Source organism: Idiotropiscis lumnitzeri, chromosome 18 (genome assembly GCF_059441095.1).
Source record: "Idiotropiscis lumnitzeri isolate Australia: NSW breed Sydney's pygmy pipehorse chromosome 18, RoL_Ilum_1.0, whole genome shotgun sequence".
Lineage (NCBI taxonomy): Eukaryota > Metazoa > Chordata > Actinopteri > Syngnathiformes > Syngnathidae > Idiotropiscis > Idiotropiscis lumnitzeri.
This window is the reverse complement of record NC_142408.1, coordinates 4,916,148-4,943,382: the sequence shown is the minus strand read 5'-3', so window position 1 is coordinate 4,943,382 and position 27,235 is coordinate 4,916,148. Positions and strand designations below refer to the sequence as shown.

Here is a 27,235-nt window from a genome sequence, read left to right as displayed (position 1 = left end):
GGAAGGAAGCACACGAGGCCTGCTTCATTGTGTTTGGAATGTGAACAGTTCGCGCAAACGATTTTAATTCAGCCCCATTGTTTTTGTTTACCCAAAATCGCTGCATCAGCATTTATCGGCCTTTACCTTTTACACAGATCTAGTCGGAAGAAAAGGGGAATTGCGCAACCGTGCACACTCTTACACAGTCACAGCCTCCCCTCAATCAGAAAATTTTATTTAAAAAAAAAAAAAAACAGTGGTCCCCAACCACCGGGCCGCGGGCCACTTTGAACAGGAAAAAAACCCTGCAGTACTTAATGTTTATTTATTCAAAGCTGAAAAATGTTTTATTTTGAAAAGTGACCGGCGACTCTATTACATCCATCTATGATGGACTCATTTTTTTTTGTTGTTGTCTAATTTTATTTGTCAGATAAAACACAATGAGGTCTTGAAATATTGGAAAATGAACACAATTGTCATCTTTTTGGCTTTCAACACCACCACGATGGATTTGAAATGAAGCGAACAAGATCTGCTTCAACAGCCGACTTTCAGATTTAATTTGTGGATTTGAACATCCAAATCAGGTAAACTAATTCGTTCATCATTTCCAGACGGTGTAAAAGTGGTCTGTCACATTCAGCCTTCCCCGATGTAATTTCACCCCTGCCTCCCCCTACCATTCCCTCATTCTCCCCCCTCCCCTCCTTATCTTTCCCACTGCCCTCTTACCCAGAATGCAGTGCAGGCAGACAGCGCAGGCTCAGCCGTGCTATAAAAAGGCGTCGCTTGGGGGCGGGAGGGCTGCCGTTCAGCAGGAACCGTGCAAGCTCACTCGCTGGTGGGGAAATCCACAGGCTCGGCGGCCAGCCCCTCGCACCGCAAGATCAGGAGGCAAGAAACGCAGGACAGGTTAGTATGAAGGATGCACACAATGAAGGAGAATGAGAAGGCAGAGGCAGTGACGTCATCTTTGTCAAACGGGAAGGGGAGGGTAGATTTCATCCGAATGTCACACTGAGGAGATGCAGCCCGCTTGACATCTTTGACTCGTTGGAGATGCATGCAAGATCAACAAGAAGGCAGGGTTGATTTCGACGTGGGCCACGGTGGCGTTGAAGGCAGGAAAATTAAGAGAGTGCGGGCGAAACTAATGTCACGATTGATTTGAAGTTCCGTCACAAGCGGTACGGATGGGAGAAAAACAAATTCACAGGGTTGATGACATCATGCAGAGGAGGTGCAGTGGGGAGGGAAAAAAAGGCTTGAAGGGTTGACTTCAATTTCTGTTTGGAGTTTAGGTCTGCCAAGGATCAAATTGAAGGCTGGGTTGACTTCATGATGTCACAGAGAATATGTACAGGTAGGAAGAAAGCCGGATTGACTTCAAGAGTTGTTTCGCCATTCTGGTGAAGGACAGGAAGGCCCAAAATAAAGGCAGAGTTGACTTCAATTTTTTTGTCAGAGCGGCGGTGCAGGCAGGAAAGGCAGGATGGACTGCCAACGCTCGTCACATAAAAAAGGCATAAGAAGGAGAAGGAGACCTAGGGAGTTCTTCATCTTGTTATCAAAGAAATGACTTCAGCTTAGTCCTACATAGGATGTACAGTCAAGAAGGCACGAGGGACTTCTGCTTTGGTCACAGGGAGGAGGTGAAGAAATCCATTGCAAGAAGTAAGCCTGGGGAGTACCTCAATTGCTGTCATGGATGTTGAGGTCAGGAAGGAAAGAATTCAAAGCAGAAAATATTTTTGACTTTTAGCATTGAAGGTGAAGTCAGTGGTGACTTCAATTGCTCAGGAGAAAGTTTGGGGACTTAATTATCTTTTGCGATTAAAGATGAGGTCCAAGAAGTACAAAACTGAAGGCAATGTTGAAGAATTCAGATCTTCCGTTGTTCAATATGGCGTTCCCGAAGGGCAAAAGTGAAGTCAGGGTTGACTTCCATTTTGTGTCATAGGGGAGGTGCACGCAAGGAGGAGGCATGTGAGACTTGAACTTCTACTCAGGAAGGTAGACACATGAGAAAGAAGGCTCAAAGAGGTCTTGGGGAGGACAAAAGTGAAGGCAATGTTGAAAGTCAGAGTACAAGAATACATGATTGACTTCAACACTTGTCAGAGAAAAAGAGGTGCAGGCATGAATTTTTTTTTTTTAAATCAGTGATTGCAGACAAATTCCAGAAAAGACTAACGTGAAGGCAGGATTGACTTTCATTTCAACATGTTTGCCATCTGCATCCATTAGCGTCCATTTTCCAGCAATCTGTTATAATTGAAGCAGCAGCAGCAAATCGATTGACGCGAGTGGCTTTTGTGGAAGCCAGTCTGCGTGCACTGACATGATCTCCACCAGCGAACATCGCCCACTGCACTGACGTCAAAGGGTCCTCCATGCCGCCTGCCTTCCTTAAAGGGCCAGCAAGCGCTTGGTCCCATTGACTCACAAGAGCGCCTCCACAGCAACCAAACGTGGAATGTGCCACTTGCCTTTTACACGCCTTGGGAGTCAATGAAGGCCTCGCTCGCCTGACACACTATCCCTTCACTTAACAGCTGCGACGTGCTCTTTTTTTAGCACGTTAAAAAATAGGTTTAGGACACTATTGAGGTGACTTCAAGGTGCTCGTTGCATTTGAACATGCAAGTAGATTTAGCCAAAGATGCACTTTGATTTAAAAACGTAATTATTTTTTATTTATTTATTTTTTAATGTATTTATTTTTTTTGCTGTCAGCATCAAACATGATCATGTCTGACCTGCCGTAAAAGGTCCGGTTCCCAAATAGGTAAAGTGCTGACTCAGATGCAGCCCGCCGAGTAACCTTTACCGGCGCCACGGGGTCAACGGGCATAAAAATGGAGACCTTATACAATTGAGGAGTATAACTGGCGACAAGCTAACCTTTGCCGTTATTCGCCCTGTACATTGCAGTGGTCATATTTCTAGTTTGATTGTTTTTTTTTTTTAAATGAAAAGCGATTGTGGATTGGAGGTGCATCAGGTTTTTTAAAATGAAAGAAGTATTACAAATAAATTTGGGGCAGGTAAACGAATCTGGATTGAACCTGATGAAAGCTAACTCAAGTTTTGAATTTGTATTTTTTTTCTTTCATTTGTGTTTATGCTTAGAAACCTTTAGAAAAATAGATCCACTACTGATTGCAAAATGCAAATTTAAAAAAAATAAAAAAAATCTATGTTTTAGAAAAATAATGGACTGCCATAATGGCCGCTTTAAGACTCTCTCCTAGTGTAAATTAAAAAATATGGAAAAAAAATATTTTTTTGTAATTTCCTTGCAAACACTGAAAACAGTTCTTACCGGAATCCCCCACCCTTTTTATGTATTTTTTTTTATTTTAGAAAAAATTTAAAAACATGCTCATTGGGCAAGATTGGACTTGTCAATCAAAACGCTTGCTGGTCCTCCTCCTTCCTCATTCTTTTTAAGTCTTCTTCAGGGGGTTGTTTGAAGCCAGCAGAACGAGTCACAATGACTTTTTAAGACCTCTCTCCATTCATTTGGATCGACGCAAATGAAGTGGAGTGCCTGTTCAAATGCAATTGTTTCAGTTTTCCTTTTGCATTTTGAGGATTTGAAATCCCGACACATTAGAACACGCCAGACTGCGTGCACGATTTCTACTCAACTTGGCTGATGTCACCAACATGTTCTTCTTTGTTTCAGTTGAAAGGGAGCTGAGAGCGAACGCAACACAATGGCGGGTAAGTGACGCCCGAGACGTGTCTCTTACATGACAGCATTTTGTCGTCACTGTTTAAGGCGCGTGGACGTGTTGTTGTTGCCCTTATATGGAGTCGAGTGGAAAGCACCGGCCGCCTTGCTTGCTTTCTTGACATCTGCTGCCATCTTGTGGCCATTTTGGAGAATACTGTGAGCGAGTATCGTAAAAAGCTCATTTAAAAAAAAATCGGAAATTAATATTACACTCATAGATAAATACAGCCAAAATCTACCACAATTTATGTGGGTTGTAAAAAAAAAAAAAGATCTACTACCTGATAAGTTCTACATTACGACCAGCCGTTGACATGGTAACCAAGACAACACAATCGTAAGCGTCAAAAAGTGCAGACATGGGGAATTTATGCACCTCGCAAGACTTTTCCTATCGACATGGTCTGTAGCATCCACTTTATTCATTACATTTTCAAGCGCCAGCGAACAGCCTTTTTGGTGTTTTTTTTTTTTTTACTTTTTTTTCCCTGAAAAGTTACATTCATAAGATTTTTTTTTAGCATTCTCCCATCGTGGTTTAGAGCATGCACGGGTATTTTTTTCATTCGCGAAACACTTAAAATAACATTAATAAACTATTTGAGATAATTGAGCCGATAGTAGCTTATTTTTTTCAGTTATGAAAAAAAGTATTTATTTATTTATTATTTTTAAATATCCCCCTAACACACCCATTTGATTATGTATTACATTTATGCACCTGTAATGTTTTTTCTTTCTAAGTGTGGATTATTATTAGTTTTTTTTCCTTTTTTTTGTGATAAAAATGTTGCCAATCACAACGGTCCTTTTTAGTAAACACCCTTTTCTCTATTTCCAGACAAGATCAAAGACGCTAAAATCATCTTTGTGGTTGGTGAGTAGAATACACAAGTGTGAATTTTGGCTCACCTGCAAAGTTGCTCACCCCCATTTTAACACGTCATCTTTTCCAGGCGGGCCCGGGTCGGGCAAAGGCACCCAGTGCGCGATGGTGGTGAAAAAGTACGGCTTCACCCATTTGTCATCCGGGGACCTGCTCCGCGCCGAGGTGGACTCGGGCTCCGAGAGAGGCAAGCAGCTTCACGCCATCATGCAGAGGGGAGAGCTGGTGCCACTGGTGAGAGGAGAGGAGCATGCGTTCTATGCATCACACAACTTTCGACTTTATCGTTCTTGGTCCGAGGAACTCAAATTCTTAATATTCTAAAATGTTCCAAAAAGTATTAATATACTACAAACTAGATAATCACTGGTCAAGACATTTTTACAATTTTTTTAATCAGAGAGGCAAGTAAAGTTTAAAAAAAAAAAAAAAAAAGTTATTCCTTGTCTGACCCTTTTTTTTCTCGAGTACATCAGGTTTTCAAAATAATAATATAATAAATTAATATTTATGAATTAAGGATTATGTTCAACAATATATGGTATTTGTTTTCGGAACTGCCATAGCTATAAATAATAAATAAACAAAGAGACATTTAAAAAAAAAAAAAAATCAGCATCAAAATTGAAACTTGTCGAGCCTGCTTTTGTGTGTTCAGGACACAGTGCTGGACATGATTAAGGACGCCATGATCGCCAAGGCCGACGTATCCAAGGGCTTCCTCATCGACGGGTACCCCCGCGAGCTGAAGCAGGGCGAGGAGTTTGAGAAGAAGGTAGAAAGTGGACATTTCTTTTTTTTTTTGGATGAATAATCCTAGCAACACACAAACCTCCTGACGTCTCTGCGGTCCCAGATTGGCAAACCGTGCCTGCTGCTGTACGTGGACGCCAAATCCGAGACCATGGTCAAGAGACTTCTGAAGCGCGGCGAGACCAGCGGCCGCTCGGACGACAACGAGGAGACCATCAAGAAGCGACTGGACCTCTACTACAAGGCCACCGAGCCCGTCATCGCCTTCTACGAGAAGCGCGGCATCGTCAAGAAGGTGAGCAACATCACCAAAACCGCACGGTGGCCTTGGCTTATGAGTAACCCCAACTTTTATTTTGTGTTCAAGTTATGGAAAAAAAATAAAAGATGTGATAGATGCATACAAAGAAAAAGCTCATTTTTGATATCTTATCATCAAATCTTATTATGGCTGTATCTGCTGACATCATCATCTCGCCCTGCCTAGGTGGACTCTGAACTTCCAGTGGAGGAGGTCTTCAGCCAAGTTGCCAAAGCTATTGATGCACTGTAGTAAAAAAAAAAAAAAAATGACAACACTCTTGTTTGTTTGTTTGCTGCGTTGAGTTTCTTGTGACCTCTGCTCATACCCAACAATTTTTTTTTTTTGGTTTGAATTTTGAATGTTTGACACCAGCTTGCATGTTTTTTTTTTGGTTACTCTGGCTTCCTCCCACATCCCCAAAAACATGCATGTTGGGTTCATTGAAGAGACTAAATTAGGGGTATCCAAACTTAATTCAATTTCAATTCTGAAAAAAAAGCAGTTGTAGCTATAGGGTCAGCAAAAATATTCCATGGACGCCATCTAGTGGTAAAAAAAAGTTTTCAAAAGTCTTCAAGCTGCAGCAGAATATTTGCTTTGGCACGCACGGATTCACATATTTGCACCCCTCCATTTATTTTATTTATTTATTGGTAATTTCCCATTTTTTTCCAAGTTTTCAAGTTTTTTTTCTCCCAATACTAAAAACAATCAAGGGGCCACACAGAGTGTGTTTGAGGGCTGCCGTTTGATGATCCCCGTACTAGGAGCGAAATAATTAGAAATAGACTAAATTGGAATATATCATCCCCTTTGTACAGAGCAGCAGCAGAATCATCTCACATTCAGATCCAAAACAGGCAATCCGAACCAACATGACCTTGACACGGTGCAGAAAGTAGAGCAAATCATCACTATTTTTACTTGATTTGCTGCTCTCACTGAATCAACTTAATTAACCTGGATGCTATGAAAAGAGTGTTTTGGGACTGCATTTGATTTTTATTTAAAAAATAGGTCAGCAACCTTTTTGAAAATGAAAAACTACTTTTTGGTGCTGAATGGTTTGCCACCTAGTGTAGAAAAGAAGTAGTGCAATTCAGGCAGACGATACAGGCTGTGTCAATTTGTTAATTTCGATGGTGAAAACAGATGGTGGCCTTGTAAATGGCGCCCGGGCTGTAAATTTGACACACCTGCTCTAGATTACACAGAAACCAGCGAACTGTCAACACGTGGCAGCACACAATCAGATCAGTAGATGACGTCATTTCCAATATTTGGTGACGATGGGCGGTAGAATTTGAAAGTTTTATTCCAGACCCCTTTCGCCCTTTTCCGTTACATTTCTTATTTATGGCCAGATTATTTTTAGATCTCAAACATAAAAAAAAAAAAAAATCATGATTCCTCGAGATAGCAAATATTCACGTGACCTAGGGGAACAGGAAGTACTTCTGTAAAGGAATATCAGAGACAAAACAGGATGTCGGAAATCACACTTTGCGCTCGTTACTGCAACTTTGCCATCAAATCAACCGCTTATAACACACACACGCGCACACGCACACAATCTTCCACCAGGTATCCGGACTATCCTCCAAGGAGGCTGTAGTGGTGATGAGGAAGAAGAAGTGTCGTGGAGGTTGTTACACAGGATGCATCCTTGTCGGAAAGTCCCGACAAGAAAAGGCGACCGTAAGCACTTAAGCAACCAAAGTCACGCATGGAATGTAGCTTTAAAAAAAGGGCAGTGGACACAAAAGACGAGGAGGCCATGCGATAAATCACGTACGCCTCTAAGATGGACAATGGAGCAGGAAGTTGGAGCACGTGGGTGACACACCGGGGGCATTCCAGACATGCAAATTCAACTGAAATGGAGACTAGTGTTAATTTGGGAATGCAGTCCGCTACAACTGCATCCTTACTTTAACGCCCCCTTGTGGCCGCATGACAGAAAATGACCTCGGAGAGCGACCAAAATATAAAATTGATAGATAAGCACACATAACTAAAATAAATATATATAGAATATTTTCATGTTATACATTTTTAAGAATTATTTTTGAATAATATAAAAAATACATAATATGGAATCAATATTTGTCTTTTTATTTTCAATATATTATCTTTGTATAAAATTATTTTTTTCCACCTTCAAATAAGACACTTTAATATTGTTTTAAATTAACCTTGTACATTGTTTTAAAAAAAAAGGATTTTAATTTTCAATGTAATATTAATAGATAATCTGACGCAAAACGAATTTATCACCTTGACAGAATTTATTTAAAAATATATATATGCAATGACAAGTTGAAGTAAGACTATTTTTTTTACTTTCATATAAATGTCATTTTAATATAATACTATACTATACTTTTTGTAAACCTAATTAGCTTTGTAATGCGAATATCACTTTGCATTCATTATGAAACCCTGCATATGAAACAACTTTTTGGTGGTTGTAAGGCATAGAGGTGAAGACATCACAGAAATCTGATTTTATTGCCTCTGTAAAAACAGACATTTTGTATTGGTTGTCATTAGAATGTGCAGTCAAGCCTAGCATGTGTCAGATATTCTCTCAGAGGACCACAATGAAACAAGTCAGCTGGCTCATAGTCTCACAGATTCCCAGCCCCCCCAATCCCCCTCTCACCTTCGATGCCCTGTGGAGTGGTGGCGGGCCGACTGGCACCACAGAGACCCGGTGGCACCATGCGGGAACCGACGTCAAGCCGCGATGAAAGATGTCGGCCGATTGTTTCCTGTTATTGAATTATTGGCGTAGGCTGGGGGTGGGGGGCTGGCAAGAGAATGGAAGCAGTCTGAGCAATCCACCGTACGTTTGTGCTTACAAGCAGAAGTCTTCCAGTCGGTCAGTGTTGATTTCCATCTTAATTAAAGCGGATATCGCATAATTGAGGTATATACGCTTTTCTGGAGTCGCGTCATAATCACGAACATACAATTGTTTGTGGTTATTTGGAACAGAGTGTACGAGAATGACCTTGAACAATAAACCACATATTGCTTCACCAAGACATTATCTGATCACACTTGGTTGCCAAATCTGGTACATTTCCATTACAATGGCATTCAACATTAAACTAATACACACTGGTGAGGGGGAAATAGACTGTAAGTAGACACAACATCCTTTCTGGACTGAACAGAATAAGACAAGTCATCCTCCCCGACACACTAAATCCATCGACAAAAGTGTGGTTGGGAAGTGAAAAAAAAACATTTTTTTTGCTTCAAATGTTTACACCTGGCGACACGGTGGACGACTGGTGAGCACGATGGCCTCACAGTGGAGAGGTCGTGGGATTCCCGTGTGGAGTTTGCATGTTCTTTGCCGTGCCTGTGTGGGTTTTCTTCGGGTACTCCAGTTTCTTCCCACATTCCAAAGACATGCATGGGATTAGATAAAACAATTTATCATTGAGTTCCCTCCAATTTCTGTATACTTAAAAAAAATCACTGTTTGTATATATTGGTTAGTATATGCATTATTTTAATACAGGGGTGTCAAACTAATTTTTGTTGTGGGCACATATCGTACTTATGGTTTCCTTTGGAGGGCCATTATGACAGTGAACCCAAATGTATGATCGTCTCATGTTCCATATACACAACTAATTCATTATTAACAAAATTTGAAATCAGAGATTTAATGCAAACTGTTTTTTCAAATAGCTTTCATTTTTTAAAGGGGATTACTGTAACAAAAATACTTGCAAATTTGAAATAAATGTTTTTGTAATGCAACGGAGTTTCTCTTTTGTGCGGAGTGACAACAAAACGGAGGACCACATTCGAGTTTTTATGAGGCGGCCAGGGGTGGGCTTCATTGAGGGGGGGGCGTAGCAACGTCCAAGTGCGCCGCCCAAATGAGCCGCCAAACTTTTGGTCAAGTCTGACTCGCTCACACCGCCGAGTGAACCCGCAAAGCCGCGAAGTCGCATCCTTCACGCGTGGACTAAAAAAAAACCCTCTAGCTTCCCTTTAACTCACCGCCCGTCGCTTTGTAAAGGTAAGTTTTTACGCCACCGTTTTATCTTTGTTAACTTTTTGAATGAGTCCTTTTTACCGAATTGACTGTTTTTTTTTTATATTCGTAAACATGAGCCATTTTGGGGCTCCTTGTTACTCATCGACCAATCGCCACTTTCGCCACATTTAATAAATTTCAGATTTAACACCAGCATTTCATTTACACCTTTACTCACACAATAACTTTACAACTTAATACATTTGAATGAAATGACATGTCTTTCAAAGTTATTTGATATAAACGCGAAGTATTAATACACACGAATCTTCTTGGACTCGTGTCGCTCGCAACTTCATCAACACTTTCGCAACTTTGCCTTCACCCCTCAATCCAATTTTTACGGGGATGGTCGTCGCCCATGAGTTTTAATTTTAAAATTTACAAAGACAATGTGAATCACATAACAGAAGTTAACCTCCTGCTCCTTATCTGATCCCGCATTGTGATTTTATTTAAAGCAAAAAGCATTGAAGTATAAGCGCTTCCTGAAACATTCCCAGTACACAACCCAGACGATAAACTTCCAGTTTCCGATTGCGCATCAAGGAAGCCGGGGGGGGGGGGGGGGGGGAGATGTCAAAATCCTGAGATCTGTGTTATGTAATTGACTCACTATGTTATAAAAATATGGATTTCTTTGTTCCTGAATTCTCTCGGAATACTGCTGTCATATAAATCCCATTGTTTTTACTTTTCCCTTCCCAATTCCCATCCAAAGTCATCTTTTCCAGTCCCTGAGAGTTAAATTGAACGACGCATCCATCTCTGGTAGACCTCCTGAAATTCCACCTCTACATCCCTCAAACCGTCAGCTGGAGTCAATCATGGAGTTGCTCGGTTTTCTTCTTTGCCTCACTATGGTTGTCTCAGGTGAGTCACTTGATTTAATATCATATCGTCAGTAAAATATACCGCAAATATCTATGTGCAGTATATTTTAACTACAACTTATAAAATCCTGTCAATCCCATCCATCAACCTGTAGCAGTCAGTCAGTGACTGTAACTTTAAATGTTTAAAACAAATAAAACACGTAATGCCCTTTCTTCATTAAAATATGCTGTAATTCTTCATTATATTTTAACTACAAGCTTGCAAAATCCCATTCTTCAACACAGAGGAATATATCAACGATGGTAATATCAAATATTCTAAAACGTTCCGTTTGAGTCACTAGCTGTAATATGCTACTGCCATTAAAATATACTGCCCATCCATCAACCAATCAGAGTAGTGAATGATCATAATTGAAACATGTTACATCATTACGTTGGCGCCACTTGATTTAATATCATTCTATCTTTAAATGCACTAAATGAGTACTTGCAACATTTTAAAATTGCATCAGTCCTATCTATTAAAAGCCAAAGATATCCATTGATGAGGTGAGCTTTACATATTTGTACAAAACATTGCTGGATTTAATAATCTGCCCTCATTAAAATATACCGTAAAACTGTTTATTTAAATCACAAATCTGCATCAATTAGTTAGCTATTTTAAACATGTAAATGAAACACGAGGGTCAAGTTTGATCAGGTTTCAATTTCATGAGTTAAATTTGTGGAGCTTTCTGTAAACTTTGTAATTGAACAATTCAAGGGCGGGTGCCCTTAACTCATTCACTACCAGCCGAGTAAAAAATAAAAAAATGGATCTTTGACGTCTTTAGCCGTCAATGGTCGTAGATGGCGCTCCAAGAACCGTATAAGGTCTTGATTTCTCCGCCTTTTTGCTAAGTCCAACAGGCATGCCTAAAGATATCTGGTCATAGTTCACTGCAGCGGTCGAGCGTCAACAACAGTGCTGTCGCAATGCTGCGCTGGGTGGAATTCGTAAAATAATCCTAAACGATGTTACCGTCGTTGTGTTTTTTTTAAACAACTTTATCGCAATGATTTTTTTCCTCCCCTCATAATCTTTCAAGTAAATAATAAAAATTGTTGTCTTCTATTCTCATTAATTTTTCTGAAAAGCTTTGACTTTTAAATTTCAACTTTACACAAGCTCCATTAATAACAAGTCAAATTGGGTTGGCAGCAAACTCGGCGCCCCCATTTTTGCATCGATTGCCTCAAAACGCGTTTCGACAATCCATTCCGCACAATCAACTGAATTTTCTCCTTCCTATTGACGCAAAGCTCCGACTGGCTCTTTCAAGCGTTCATTTACATCGTTGTCTCTGCACCCAATTGACTTATTGATTCGAAAATATGCCTTTTATTGAGGACTGAGTCGCATTTTTTTTGTCTGAAGGGAATCTGCTTTTTTGTATCGTCGCTAATGTCCCATTTAGATGTTGTGGACCCCCTGCTGTGGTTGTGCCCACCCTGGAGTGTCCCTCCACGGGCTGGAGGAAAAGTACAAAAGCGGATTTGCCAGCGCCGGGAGAAAAAGGGAGGGGTGGTCAAAGCTCTTTTAAAGGGAAAGAGCGATAACTATAATCATAAGACATACGGGAAGTCGAGGGTTCCCTTTTTTTTTTTTTGCAGACTGTAAATGTGACTGCATTGAAAGTGAAGCGGTTACGTATTCCAAAGTGGAACTTTCAAATGCGGCGGCGATGAGGCGCGAGAGGGTTTCCTCAGACGAAAGGAGGCCGATGTCATGCGAAAAAGCGGCGTGGCGAGTCATAACAGGCCACTTCCTGTGTTTTAATGCGGCGTGAGCCAGCCCCGGGCGGCCGTCAGACTGGGTGGCAGGGAGACAGACGCGACCACTTGTCGCTGGCTGGCCCAGACCGATTTCAATCTCCTTCAGTGTTATGCCCCTCCCAAATAACAATCCATTTCTGCCTGCCTTGCTTTTCCTCCCTTTCAACTCCCCAATGCACCGCAACGAAGGCTCCAGTGACAATCTCCTTTTATTCCTCATGTATAATTGCTAACCCTTGGCTGGACAGAATTGACTTTTTTTTTTTTTTTGCTATCATCCTGTTAAGGAAAGAAAAAGCCAAAAAGGTCACTACCGTACCTTGAAAGGGAAAAAAGTTATTAGACATAAATAGTAATAATTGAAAAAAAAAAAAGATCCGATAAACATCAGATATTGCTTTATTTTTGTGGTCCGACAGAATTATTTAAATAAATTAAATTAAATTAAATTAAGAATGAAATAGAAAAAAAAAATCCAGTTTTAGTGCCTGTGTGTGGAGTTCGCCAGATCAGTGGTCATCAACCACCAGTCCGCGGCCCGGTACCGGTTGGTGGGTCACATTGGACTGGGCTGTGCGGATGAAAGAAAAAAACAAAACAAAACATAAAAACTTGCGGTAGATGCTGATTGATTTTGTTTTATTACGCTAATATGCAACCCTCAAGCTAACGAAATGAGTAATAATATCACGTACGAAGCCTGTGCTGCTCAACTAGTTGCTCCTCAACACAAGCTTCCTGATTGGCTGTTGAACACGTTCAACATTTAGCTCTTGTGAGGTATGTTCAACGGCAAGTTTTTGTGCGAATATTTTTTTTTTTTACCATAGCACCTTCATTCCAACATGCACATGGTGCACACACACACACACACATATGATTCCAAATAATACAACCGTTGGTCCTCACTGTGATGTCCGGCCCAGTGCTCTTATTCCGCAGTTTTCCGTGAACGGCTCATTAGTCGTCGTGGAGATAAATGCCTCGTCAGCATGGCGACCACTTGTGCCCATGTCAACATGCCTGCTGTCTACGCTGATAAGCCCGAGCATTATGTACGCCGTTATCTCTCGACCGTTTGCGCCCGCAGGCGGACCCGAAGGCTCTCGCAGGAAGCACCGATATTCGGTTCGGATCGGTGAGGGTGCAAAGTCATGGGTCGTCTCACGACCCACCGATGACCTGACGTACTCGAAAAGAGTTGAAGGCAAAAGCTCATTTGTCGTTAAGGCTGAGCCTTATCTTAATTTCACTCAATCATTCACTCGAGACGTGAATTAATGAGGATAACGTTTTGCGGGGGAGCGTAAGCGCTTTAATTGCACCCGACAGATTAGTCCCGAAAAAAAAAAAAATGATCTCGGCACAAATTCGCCGTTCCCCGATTTTTGATACGCTTGGCCCCGTTCGCCAAATAAACATTACATCAGGAATACCGTATAAAATGTGGGTGTTTTTGCGATTGCTCATGATTTTTGGGCACTAAGTGGAAAAAATATCAATTGTAAAATAAAAAAAAAAAATACATTTTTTTTTTTTTTTTTTTACATTTGTATTACTCTACTAGCCAGCCTAAAATTTCAACTTCTATGCTGAATTGAGTTCTGTTAGATTTCGTTAATAATCCTAGAATGAAAAAAAAAAATGGCTGTGAGACACTGAGAACAAACTCATTCCCAACGAGGTGTTTGCGAGCCTCTTGATTCGAGCACTGGGCGGGTAGTCTTCCTGTTGATTCAGGTGCCACGCCGCTCAATCGGTATTTATAGACTTGAGATCTCTATCGCATCTTCATGGCGGTGTGTGACAATGTGCGTGCGTGCGTTGACGCAATCAGAAAATCCTGAGTGGATTGAAACAAATGTCCCAGGAAAACATTGAGATTTTTTTTATTATCAGGGCAAACCTTGTTTACATATTATGGAGTTAAAAAAAAAAAAGAAAAGTTCTCACGTGTGTTTATAAAATATCTCAGAATTTTGTCCGTCAAAATGCCCAAAAGATGAAAAATGTCATAACAGTTGTGACGTCATACTTTGAATCACTCTGTCATCCACATGTAGCGTACGTCTTTCGTTACCATGACGATCGGCGTCGTTGACTTCATTGTCGACAAAGCCAGGGCTGCGTTTTCGAGACTTTGCCGCTATATTTAGCAACTAGATTCCGAAACGACGACACCCTTTTGTGGTCTGATTGTAGACTTCTGGAGGCTCGAAGATGTTCGCGTCCAGGCAGCAAATGAACGGTGCGAACACTCAGATAGATAGTGTTGTATTTTCACTCATGGAAGCAGCACTTCATCATCAGTTTGCTGCTCAATTAGCCTTAGAAAAAAAAAGAATATTACAGCGACTGTAAATTTTCATTTATTCAATTAACATGATCATCAAAATGCATTTTGCTGGACGTCTGTTAGTCTGGGCCACTTAATGCAGAGGTGTCAAACTCAAGGCCCGGGGGCCAGATCTGGCCCGCAACCTCATTATCTGTGGCCCGCAAAGGGCAAATCGTATGCGTCAACTTTCTGTTTCTAGCGTATTTTCTTCACTTTTAACAACATTGATTAATAAGATACCGCCATTTATTTGTTAGCAATCCTCTCCTTTTGAAAAATAATTGAAAAAATATTAAACAATTACTTACTGGCTACTGATTTGAAAACTGGCTTTCCATACATTTTTATGGGTTCAGGGGCCATAACAGCCCCCTGAGGGGAAACCATAACTACGATGGGGCCCGTCCTCCCCTGACTGAACCCAGACGTCAAATATTTTTTCAGGTCCTGAATTGGGACAATGACCATCTGCCTGAACTTGAGTCGTTCTTCTTGACTTCTCTCATGATGGCAATTTGAACTCTTTTTGGTTTCGACTCAAGCAACCTTTGACGCATTTTGCGTTTGCACCAGAGTTAAAAGCTGCCTCCCAAATCCGTTTAAGATTCTGCTGATACGGAAACCTTGACGTCGTTAACATTTCCAACTTTTCCTCATCACTGGAAGTCAAACTCCTAACTGCTGCAACATTTTAATTAGCTCGTAATGTGTTGCGGGAGTATTAAACGAGCTATCTGAGAGTGATAACCTCTCTGGTCTCATAAGCGCGGTGCATTTCCCCTTGTTGTTTCCACTTGGCTTGCGTCTTTATTCAAATATCGGAGCCTTCGTTGCGCTCCAGCCTTCATATTTGGAAGTCGTCCATATCCGCTGGAACGAATCCGTCAAAAATGAAAAAAAAACAAACAAACAAGCTAATCTTGTGGATGATGCATCGGTTGTTGCGGAGCCACATCAATCTCCAGCGATTGGAAACAGACACCGCGGCATTTGTCTCTTGCTTTCGCTTGCGCTTAATTAGCATGGAACTTTTTCATTTAGTCTTTGTGTTCATCTAACACGCAGATGAATGATTATGTTACACAATCACTCTTTTGCGATACCAGGGAACGAGTACCGCCTTGCCCCACACATTTCGGACTTCATTCCAATCGAAGCCAAGTCTCAATTAAGCACCTCTAATGCAGGTATTGATTCCCGGTGTTTCGTTTTACGATGCGAATTGAACCGCGACATTGGGAACGAACCACTCGAGCAATTTTTTTCGCTGCGTTCCTTAGCTGTACATGCATGTTCAAAATCACACCGTCTTTAACTCATTCATTGCCAGCCCAGGTAAAATAAATGTTATTTTTGGCGTCTATATCCGTCAATGGCAGCGAATGAGTTCATGGTTCAAAACTTGCTATTGCTAGCTTAGCTGTTTTTGTGGCTTTTTGATTTCTTTTGTTTGATTATTCCTAAAAAAAAGGAAACTGGGTTCAAATAAAAAAGTCCAACTATAAAACAAAATGCTTTGTCTAGCCATATCATTCAAGTCTAAGTCAACTTATGTGAATTAAAATTTGGAGTCAGACATAACCAATCGACCACAGAGCTGCCCGTATTTCGACTCGATCATCCTTTTTTATTTTGATTTGATGAAAATATGTTTTAGTTTGAGGATGAATATCGTTAAAAAACGCAAACCTTTCTTGAACATGACATGTTTTTGACGATGCCAACCGAATCATACTGTTTAACAAAACAAAATTCTTTAGCGCAACTTTGATCGTATGGTCTCTGCAATATGGATGATGAAGTCCTTGAGAAATTAACCCCCCCGCCCCGGCCTTGATTTACGGTACGGCATACATGAGCGCGAAAGTGATCGCGTATGCTCTCGTTTATGACGCGACAAAAGATAGCGTCGCAGCCAACGTGCCTGCGTGTATACGGAATGTCGCATTACGGGCATAAAGTGAGCACAGAGGAAGTGAGCCATAGACCTTCCATACGCCATCGCTGTTCCGCCGGCTTCCGACAACGACGAGGCGACGGACGAATGGCTCCCCGAGGTGTAAACAGCGCTAGTGTGAAGACAGGCTGTCTCCAGGCTCGCCGATTACGTCCTGGCTTCCTTTCCAAGCGCGGCCTGGCCGGAGCACCCGTTTGGCTCGCCGCCTTTTTACGCTGTCAAAAAATTTGACACCAGTAATCATCGTGTTGTGAGTGCACCTTTTTTAAAAACATTTTTTTATTGGATAGCATTTCAGGTGGATGAGGAAACAAGATGCTCAGGAAACTTCTGTGGTGGTGTGTAGCCAGATCAGGGGTGAGAGGCCATGGGACAGTGCATGCCCCTGCAGAGTACTGATAAGACCTTGTTTACCTTCCTGTGGATGGTCAGGCCTCAATCTGCAGTTGCGGAAACGCCGGGACAATAAGTGTATGTGTGTGTGTGTGTGTGTGTGTGCGCGTGTGCGTGTGTGTTTGTGCGTGCACACATGCGTGTGCCTGTGCATGACGTTGACTGTATATGTGTGTGTTCATGTGCGTGTGTTGTAGCCTTGACGCTTGCCCCGCCAGAGCTAACTACTCAAGGAACTTTGGCCCCGCCCCTTCCTCATTGTGATTCCTTCCCCAGACACAAGGACTTTATTCTTACAATGAGACAGAGGCCTCAGTAAATCTTGTCCATACATTTGGGATTTGATAATTAAGGCGGCGGAGGACAAAATACACGTTTGCAAAAAAAAAAAAAAAATGCACATTGTCGACCTAAAAAAAAAGAAATATAAATATGAAAAAAATAGGAAATTAACAGATGAAAATAAATATAAATGTGGGAGTAATTCAAATTAAAAAATACACATAGTCCAGAAAATAATCCAAATATATATAATATATATATTAAAAAAAGTCTATGCACTAAAGTGACAAAATGCAACCAAGATAAAGCTGATCTTTTTCCCCCCACAACTATGAATAATAAAAATGAGTTATTAATTATTAGACTGGTGACCTACGAAACAAATTGTCATTTCTATCATCATCTTTATTCGCGCACCAAAATGTGACTTCAACTTCAAAGATGAATTTGTAAACATTGGTGAATTGCTTCATCACTTTCACTCCTCAACCACAAAAAAAAAAAAAAAAAAAAAAAACTCCCTTCAGTTGCCTTCAATCAGGTTGAACCTCGTCAGATAAAATTTCCCTTATCGCATTGACGTTTAACGGAGCGTGGAGCAAAGTGTTACTCTGACGGGAGGATTATGGCCAGTTAGAATAATACCCGTCCCTGATACAGTACGCTCTGCGTCGCATCACCGACTTTGACAGCGCTGCTTAAAAACAATTTTTCTTAAAATAATCCCGTAATTGTGTCCATCTTGCTGGTATACATCTTTTCTTCCCGTTGTGTGCCGCATGTATGCCAAATTGGTGGAAACAAGCCAAGACGCATGCTGTCGGGGATTTAGCCGCTTCTGTGGAACAAAAGAGAAGAAGTAGAACTCCAGGATGCCAGCCAGCTCTGTGTTGGGCGGCATTGATCCTCCAAGAAGATAAATCACCTCAAAGTCTCCAGGTCCGCCCAAACACAGTCACCGGTCGCCCTTAATGCGGCTCGAGTGCACTCCGCATAATTATAGCGGTCGTACACGGACGGTGAGCTTTCATTTAAGGAGGCCCGGCTCGCCATTCGGAATAATAAGAGTGTTTTCATTTCATCCTGGAAACAAATGAGAGGAATGCTCTCGGAGGGAATAAGACTCCCGTGGACAGTCCATTACGGGGAAGATAATGATGTTGCCTTGCTCGTCTTTACGTTGTTAAAGAAACAAATGTTGAACTGAACTCCCGCGGTGCATAGTCTCCATCCAAATATTGGCGTGATATTTTGCAAACTGTTGTGACATTGCGAGTTTTGTTGCGGGGGACATTCGAGGAACCCCCCACCCCACCCCCCCATGATAAATGGAAATTCTCAAAAGTTACGCCTTGAATTAATTTTTTTCAAATTTAATTTATTTGATCATTTATAACTATTTTCTATCTTGATGCATCATATGAATACACAACATTGTGCGCATATGATGGAGGTGAGAGCCCCCCCCAAAAAATGAGTTGCTTTATTTATTTATTTGTTACTTTTTAATTTTAATTTTTTAATTTATTAATTATTATTTTTATTTTTTCATGATGTTTTGACTCGGCTTTGCCAGTGGGAAAAATGAATTGGTCGATTCGATACACATTGATGATCTCAATATGTGATCGTGACATATCTTTACGAGGGTTACGGCGTTCACCGCTGTGCAAACGAAGCCCATTCAAACTCTGATTCGCCATCTGAACCTCGGACGATTTCAGGTTCTTGGCTGTCGTTGGCCGTGTGGGGTAGCGATGGCAAATTGAAGCTTCAAATTTGCTTCATGAACCAGTTGTTGTATTTTTGACTCCTCTAGATGGCACTGTTGGTTTAAAAAATGGCAAGTCAGTGTGCTTTCTGCCCAATGTTAAACAGAGAGTGCCCTCTAGTGGCGTCCAGAAATACTACAACTGGTTCATGAAGCAGATTTGAAGCGTCATTTACCCATCACTAGCCTAGCCACGGTTTGAAACGGAACTGCAACAATCTGAAGGTACAGTGTGAGCCGAACCTTGCGGCTTTTTCAGTTTTACACTTCAGTCGTTCCCTTTGACGATCCATTGAAGCGTGCAGATGGGTTCACCTGATCTGAGGAATAATCTGAACGCGAGTCAATGATAAATAATGAGAAACCAAAGATACCTTGCAGCAAATATAGCAAATGAACCAACTCTTGTATTTTGAAAGCACCACGGGGCCACGTCAGTCCAACGTGGTGTGAAAAACGCTGGCAACCGCTGCAATGGGGGCATTTGTCTGCATTCCCGTGAACAGCGGTTTTTTGTTTTTTTGTGCCGCCGACACGCAGCGATGTTTTATCTTGTCAGATGCAAGTCTGTCTCCGCAGGGATGCTTTCCCGAATAAATCTGTCAAATGGAAAAGCCTCGCTCAAGCAGAAGTTGCACTGTGAAATCTGGTGGGAGGTGAGTTGTTGCAAGAAGTGTTGAAAATGAGTGGGAGCTCCAGCGAGGTTCTGGAGAAACATTATTTATGGATGTTGTTGTTGGGAAATCTAAAGCAGTGGCTGGTGTTTATGTTGCCCCTCACAAAATTAATAAAAAAAAAAAAAATGATGCCCGACTTTGCAATGTTTGCAACGGCCACTCATTGGTCCCTAAACTGAAGAGTCAGCAGGGAACTTTTTAGACAACTGCCAATCAAACTCGCACACCTTGAGTGAATAACTATTCGCAAGTAACTGTTGTTCTGAGAGGTGTTGGCGAGTGGAAACAATGTGGTTAGCCCCCCCCCTTCGCCCCCCCCCGACACTGTTCGAGAAGCGCTGCTCTAACCTGTGCCTGAGCGAAGTGTGTCATGAGCACAAAGATTTGTCTCTGGTCGTAACACGTGTTAAAGAAGTATGACGTGAACGCAAAGATTTATCTCTCGATCTTGGCATCCTTTCATCGTGATAGCTACGCTGAAGACCGATTTATTTATTTATTTTTTTTCCCCCATGAGCTTACTTAAACAGCTGTTTTGCAGAACTGGTTTTAAAAACACCGCAATCACCCCTCAAAGCATTCGCTCACTTGTCCGTATCGCTGATACGCCGAGACATGAATTGGGTTAATTTACGGTCTGTTCTCCCCGCATCTTTCCCAGCCGTTATGGCCAAAACATCAAACTGGAAATCAGCAAGCAGCCGTAAACACCCGCCCCCCCCCCTCCTCCTCTCTCTCTCTCTCATGAAATGGGAAATGGAGGCGACTGAGATAAGTGGATAAAGAGGACACGGAATGGAATAGTCCTCCATACCTCATTTACCAGCAAACCGCTTAGCGAGGCCATTGGCATTTCCTAGGTCACAAGGGCAAAATGAATGTTGTTCATATCCTATGGTGCCTTGTAAAAATGCGACACATGCCCACACACACACTTGGAAATGCAATCTGCAATCAACACGATTTATGAGCGAGACCTCTTGGGGTGACTGTCATGGAAAGTTGATTCCGTCACAGCAGAACAAGAGAAAAATGCCTTGATGGTGGTGGTGGCTATTGAGCGAGAGACTTGAATGCAGAAAGGGAGAATAACAGGATGCCGGCCTTGACCTCTGCCGTGATGGGGATGGACAAAGACAAGCTGCAGTGCAGACCGGGAAGGGGCGAAGAAGTCGTTGCACGAAAGACACAACCGCCGCTTTCCATCCCGATCAAAGCAGCTAGCGACGGTAGTTTATGACAAGCTTTAAACTTGGAAGCGTCGACGCAACCATCACCATCTCATTGTCTTTGGTGTCATTGTAGACGGAAGTAGTCATCCAGAACAATCAGAATCAGAATGCCCTATATGGTCATTCTATATCTATATAACAAATAATTTAATCAAGTATCAATTCAATTAATTAAAGCTTAAATAATGAAACAAAAAAAAGAAGCAAATATGTTGCAGTTCTACAAGGTAAGGGTAGTTGCGTGCGAGAGTCCAGCATGGAGATGGAAACAGTTTTTCAGTCTGTTAGTCTTTGTTATGATGCACCTGTAGCGCCTCACAGAGGACAACCGGTCGAAGAGGTGTGAGCTCTGCTGAGGCACCGGGGTGGTGTCGATGTCCGACAGGGAGGGGAAAGGGCAGCCCATAATCCTCTGCGCTGTTTTGACCGTCCTCTGGAGCTTCACTCTGTCTGCCTCAGTGCAGCTGCCGTCTCAGGTAGAGACACAGAAAGGCTCTCGATGGACGATTGGTAGAAGGCCAGCAGTAGCTTTCTGTCCAGGTTGAATTTCCTGAGGACCCTCAGGAAGTGCAGACGCTGATGGCCCTTCTTTATCACGGCTGTGGTGTTTTGTGTCCGCGAGAGGTTATCGGAGTGACGGTAGTTCACTAATTACTGATTCATACCCTTCTCGTAGGACCTGGGTCATCAACGAATCACTGATCAGGATTGACCTGAAAATCTCATGTGACCTTTTGACCGCTTTCTGTCAATGCTATTGGTTTCGAGGAAACGGGAAGTTCTCTCGGGGATATTTTATCACTCCTGCCGCTGGTCAGGGGAGAGCTTGTTGACAGTGTAATGTAATAGTGTGGACACACGTTGCCCCGGTTACAGCTTTCATTTAACCCTCCCATGACCAGACAGGTCAGTCCACATTGATTCCTCCTCCAGAGACACGGGTCTCACCTCCCCACCCCGGGGGTTAAACAGCTGCCCGTAGCAGTGGACTGATGGATGACTGCGGCTGCTTAGCCTGACACGTTTGATAAACGCGTCTCGGACGATTCGTTTTTAAACAGCAGCGTACGGGTCCCATAGTGACTACAGTATAAGTTCAAACCCTTTTGGACCGTGTCTCTGATACCTGGACTCAATTTATCGCTTGAGAATGTGCCAGCAATGAAATTAGAAATTCTTAAAGAATATGGGAGGTTCTAAATCAGGGGGCGGGCCACAATGGGTTCTAAAATTTGACAAAGGGGCCGGATTCTGAGTGGATGGATGGAGTGTTTTGGTAACCGCACCTCATCGGAGAAAAAAAACCCATTTAATTTGAAATGGAAGTGAACAAAGGCATTACTACACTATATATGTCTGCAGTATTTAGAAAATAAAACATTAACAAGGTTTATTCATTTAATTTTTTTCAAATTCGGCAGGCCGGATTAAAACGTTTAACGGACCGCATTTGGCCCCCGGGCCATAGTTTGCCCACACTTGTTCTAAATGTTTAGGTCCAGCTCAAGATCAATAGGGAAACACTGGTTTTCGATTTTTATGAACTCATTCACTGCCATTGACGTGTATAGACGTCAAAATGTTCCCTCACTTTACCTGGGCCGGCAGTGAAAAAGTTAATTTTATTGCAGCATTTATAAATGAAAGTATTTGTTCTTGTTGAATTTATGCCACATAAATGAATGACTTGGGTAGGAATTTGAGAGCAAAACTAACAAACCAAGAAACCCGTCGTGTTCCTGACCTACAACCGCCTAGAAGTCCACGTGGCAATTTTCAACATGGCACTTATCAACCGTTTGCACTTTGCCGTGTCTTTCAGCCTCACGCCAGATGTGCGATCCCGTGGAGGTAAGCAATAATTCCTGGATCCACGTGAGGGAGATGCAAATCGGCTGCTGGACCAGCTTTGTGGGACCGGACAAGGCTGAGGTCCACATCCTCAAGCTCAACTTTGCAACCACGGTAAGAATGTTGAGCCGATCCTAATGTGGTGATTGTTGCTTTCTTTTTCAAGCGTTGTTTGTCGCGTATGTCATCATAGACTCCCTCAATTGCAGTTTACCGTTTGTAAAAGTGCGGCTGCAAGTTGTGCAAGCTCACTAGCGAGTGTCAAGATGTCAAACGTTGCTTATTTGAGATTTATATCCATTGCACGGCGTGATGTCACACATCCGACATCACTGCCTGATGATTATCTTCGGTTGACAGGACAATACAGTACGTCAAGGCTGGCTTTTCCCTTTAAATGAGTCGAGGGAGGGATGGCTGTTGTCATTGACATAAATTTTTCATATCCATATCTTCTACTTTAATGGAATCTGCTATTCACAAACATGTCAGAAAATATTTATAACTGTAGAAAATGTTATCTTAAATAAAAATGAAAACCTTATTAGTCATCTCACAGCCAAAGAGGACAAAGCTGACTCTTTCAGATTTGTTCGGAGAGATAAGATCGTTGTTTTTTTTTTTTTTTTTTCAGCCAATCGCGATCCCTCAAAATGAATGAAATCGGTACCCACTCCGATTCCCGGCTGTTCTGCAAAACACTATATATCATTTTTTGGGTTGTTTTCGTGTTATTCCTCGTGACGAAACAATGTTTTACATATTTAAAAGTTTCATGTAAAATTAGTCAATCATCGCTACCAATATGCGATGAGGATTGGATGTTCACAATACTGTGTTAAAAATTCCTCGATTTTTTTTTTTTTTGTTTTTGTTTTTGAAATCCTGTCCTATCCATGTGCATCGATACGTTATCCTGAGCGTGCACTCTGCAATCAAATCGTTTGCCTTTTGTCTTTGGAGAAACTGAGTCTCGCTTCGCAGGAAAAGGAGCTCCGGAATCTCGAACACTTTCTTATCGCAATTTCGCACCCCATATTTCACCGATGCCGTCCGCATTTGTCACGACCTTATCAGCATGCTCGTGCTCAGTGCTCACTCTTCTTCTGTTTGCTCTCTTCTAAACTTCTCTGTTTCTCGCGTCCTTCTCGTATGTTCATCATTACGATAACGCAGGCGTCTTGCTGTCGTCAATCGGTCAACTTGGAGAAAGATTTCATCTTGGAGGTAGCAGCAAGGCAGGCTGGTTTGTGCAAGTTGTCTGACGAAATACCGCAAACCAACATGAATTTTTGTGTGGCGCTCGCATATGGACAGACGAACGGAGAACACAAATTACGAGTTACCGGTTCGGCCTTGGACGAGAAAGTGGACTGACTTCATCCCTTGCGTGCTGTCCATTCAGACGGGAGGTCTTTGTCCTCCACATTTTCACCCCCTTTGTTTTCCACAATGATTTACACCCCACCCTTTGGCAAGAATTGATTTTTCTTTTTTTTTTTTGTGGTGGTGATGCAAAGACAGGAAGAATTCACTGGGAGGAGGTTGCCTGCTGTCCCACGTGGGCTGGTTGAGTCAGGCTTGTTGGCATCAAGCACGGATGAGACCAACTTTGCCAATTTCTTTTCAGGGTGTGAAACAAAAGAATAACTGGAAACCACGTTTAGTAATCATCCTTCCCAAATGCGGAAGGGAGTCAGTTTTGAAAAGTCATGATGAGTGGCGTCCATTTCAACTTGACTTTTTTTTTTTTTTTTTTAATGAATAAAACACCAAATTCCTGGATGTCCTCAATACAGTTCAAACGGAATTCCTGTGATGGTTACCATAGAGCAGGAAATACAAATGATAGCGATTAACTTGTTTTTACACTCTTATAACCATCTATAATTTTTTTTTTTTCAGTTGGTAGTCAATGGGTTCAAGAATTGCCTATACACTTGATTAAGGTTTTATAATGGCCATGGTATTTTTACTCAGGAATGGATTAAAAATGTGCTGACATACAAAATGGAAATTAAAAATAGTTGAATTGCTTTTTAAATTTATATGCCCATTTCGAATGTGACTTAAAACATTATCTGGATAGCTGATCAAGGTTTTATCACAGCTGTAGTTTGAACCAGATTCAAAATGTGCTAATAACCATCAATGAATGCAAAATATTTTGCTTGAAACATTGCTTGTATACTTGATCATTTTAGGATGGCGGTCGTTTGACCGAGGGTCGGAATAATTCAATATTTGCCAGGCGTTGTGCAAAATCTCTTCTTTATTGTTTAGAAGAAGCCATACTTTAAACGTTTAATATATTTTTGTTGTATATATGAAGCATCTGCGATTATGCTGCTAGACAATTAGTTTTGGAGGTCTCCTTGGACTTAATTTGTTCAGCACAGTGTCTGCAAATTTTCCTTGGCTTCCCGGCCAGGCTCATCACTATTCTCTTGGATCCTGCTCAAAATCGGGCGGAAAGAAAATTAATTTAGCGTTAGACCTGCACATCGTGTCCCTGTTGGACGCAGCCCAGAAAACAATCTTACTCTCTCCCCAAAAAAAAAAAAAGAAAAATCCTAAATGAGTTTCTATGAACATTAAATCCTCATTGGAGGGACGGGACGTTCGTGTGCTGCGTTTGTGTAATTGAAAAGTTTGGACACACTTGCTAGTGCGATTAAACTTGTTTGTCTATTGAGCATATAAACCGATAGCAGAAAATAATTTCTCAGGAAGAACAATATTTCAAAGAAGAGAAGACAACAATGTTTATCACAGCTTGCATGTTCAAAACGAAGTCGGATAAAGTCAAGAACTTTTCGAGCCCTACCAATTGTTCTTTGTGTGTATTTTGACCCGTTTTAAAATGATAAAATAAAGCAGGGCTGTCAAACTCATTTTTGTGGCCGGACCACATCGTAGTTCTGTTTTCTCTCAGAGGGCTGTTATGAGTCAGTAATTGTTTGTTCAACAATTTTTCAATTTATCTTAAAAGTGGAATGATTGCTAACAAATAAATGGCAATATCTCACATCTCAAAGTTGTTCAAAGTGGAAATAAAAAGTGCTAGAAACAGAAAGTTGCCTTCGCGGGCCACATAAAATGAGGTCACGGGCCAGATCTGGCCCCCGGGCCTTGAGTTTGACACCCTAGCAATAAAGTTTCATTCATGTCGTGCAAAATAAAACAACCCCAGACACTAATCAGAGAAAAACGGCCTTTTAGGGCGGAAAAAAATGGGAAAACATGTTTTCGGTCATTATGTCAACGTTGCCAAACTCTGCAGTCCGAAAGTGTAGCATATAACGCAGCTCACCAGTTCTCATTTGTCTTTGACATTTTCCGCACGGTACAACAATGTTAAAAATAGCGAGCCCATTTTTTTCCCCCCTCGTTAGCATCCGCGCCGAGAAAGTGACTGGCACGCCGTGCGTTTCGGAGACGCGTTGACACGGCCTAGCTGTCGCACCCTCGGCTGATTACGTCATCGGCTAAGAAGTTTAAGTCAAATTCGACTGCAGCTGGAAGTTATTTTTAACACTTCAAACAAACGTCTCGCTCCTCCAAGCCAATTAGAAGCCTTGCTAATTGAGTCGACGCTGTCAGGATGCGAGAGGAGAGGAGGGAAATGGCTCGATTGCAATGTGGATCCCTTGCGCAATGAATGAGCATCGTTGGCAAGTCCTGGTACATTAACAAGGTCAGACGGATGTTTTCGTAGCGTCACAGCAATCCTATTATTATGTATATCACTGTGCGTGAATGATGTTTTTTTTTGGGGGTTTCCTAATTGGAGTTTTTTTTTTTATTTCAGTTATGCATGGTGGTGTTGATCATGAATAACTGGCAATAGGAGCAATGGCATTAATTTTTTATATATTTTTTTTCAATTAATTTTGTTTTATATTTTGATGCTGAGGTGGGGAACGTGCTTTTTCCCCCCGCCGTACTACATTAAAGTGTAATTGCACATCCACTCCAGTAGTTGGCAGTGGCGCTCTCCTTGCCCATTCTGCTAGGCGTGCTTTGGTTCGTGTTGCTGTTTCGATTGGAAAGGGAGCTCAGCGACTCTTGAACATCGTTTCAGCGATCGCATTTATGAGCTGATGTCATTACAGTTTGTCCTGATTGGGGAACGGAGGCGGCGTTTGCTTGAGAAACGCTATTTGCTTTGAATGGAAATGTGTCAAGAAGTGTCCTTTAACATCACATCACCACTGTATGTTTCTCCACTCCATTCATCGTATTGATCCCGCCAAAGATGTTGTGCCATCCCACAAGGTTGTGCTTTGTTTGTGCAACACGGCGTGCACTCGGCGAGCCTCATTACTTGGCTCCTCCGTAACT

General features: G+C 41.8%; 2 protein-coding genes across 3 annotated transcripts in view; both read left to right on the top strand.

Annotated features, from left to right (window-relative positions):
• The first annotated feature begins 721 nt into the window (after window positions 1–721).
• On the top strand, window positions 722–6,018 carry ak1 (adenylate kinase 1). 2 transcript variants are annotated; one of them, XM_088281066.1, is made up of 7 exons: window positions 722–897; window positions 3,677–3,714; window positions 4,569–4,604; window positions 4,684–4,847; window positions 5,272–5,388; window positions 5,470–5,661; window positions 5,854–6,018. In XM_088281066.1, exons 2-7 carry the CDS (start codon window positions 3,708–3,710, stop codon window positions 5,917–5,919), a joined length of 582 nt encoding a protein of 193 aa, XP_088137192.1. In that variant the 5' UTR covers window positions 722–897; window positions 3,677–3,707; the 3' UTR covers window positions 5,920–6,018. The 2 variants fall into 2 exon arrangements, with proteins under 2 accessions (XP_088137192.1, XP_088137193.1); XM_088281067.1 differs by lacking the exon at window positions 722–897 and adding an exon at window positions 3,395–3,548.
• A 3,552-nt stretch (window positions 6,019–9,570) lies between these two features.
• Window positions 9,571–27,235, top strand: part of eng (endoglin) — a 33,877-nt gene continuing 16,212 nt past the window's right edge. Inside the window, exons 1-3 of the mRNA XM_088282059.1 lie at window positions 9,571–9,715; window positions 10,455–10,606; window positions 22,863–23,005. Of these exons, the coding sequence (XP_088138185.1) occupies window positions 10,561–10,606; window positions 22,863–23,005 (189 nt within the window). The 5' untranslated portion in view covers window positions 9,571–9,715; window positions 10,455–10,560. The remainder of the gene's footprint in view (window positions 9,716–10,454; window positions 10,607–22,862; window positions 23,006–27,235) is intronic.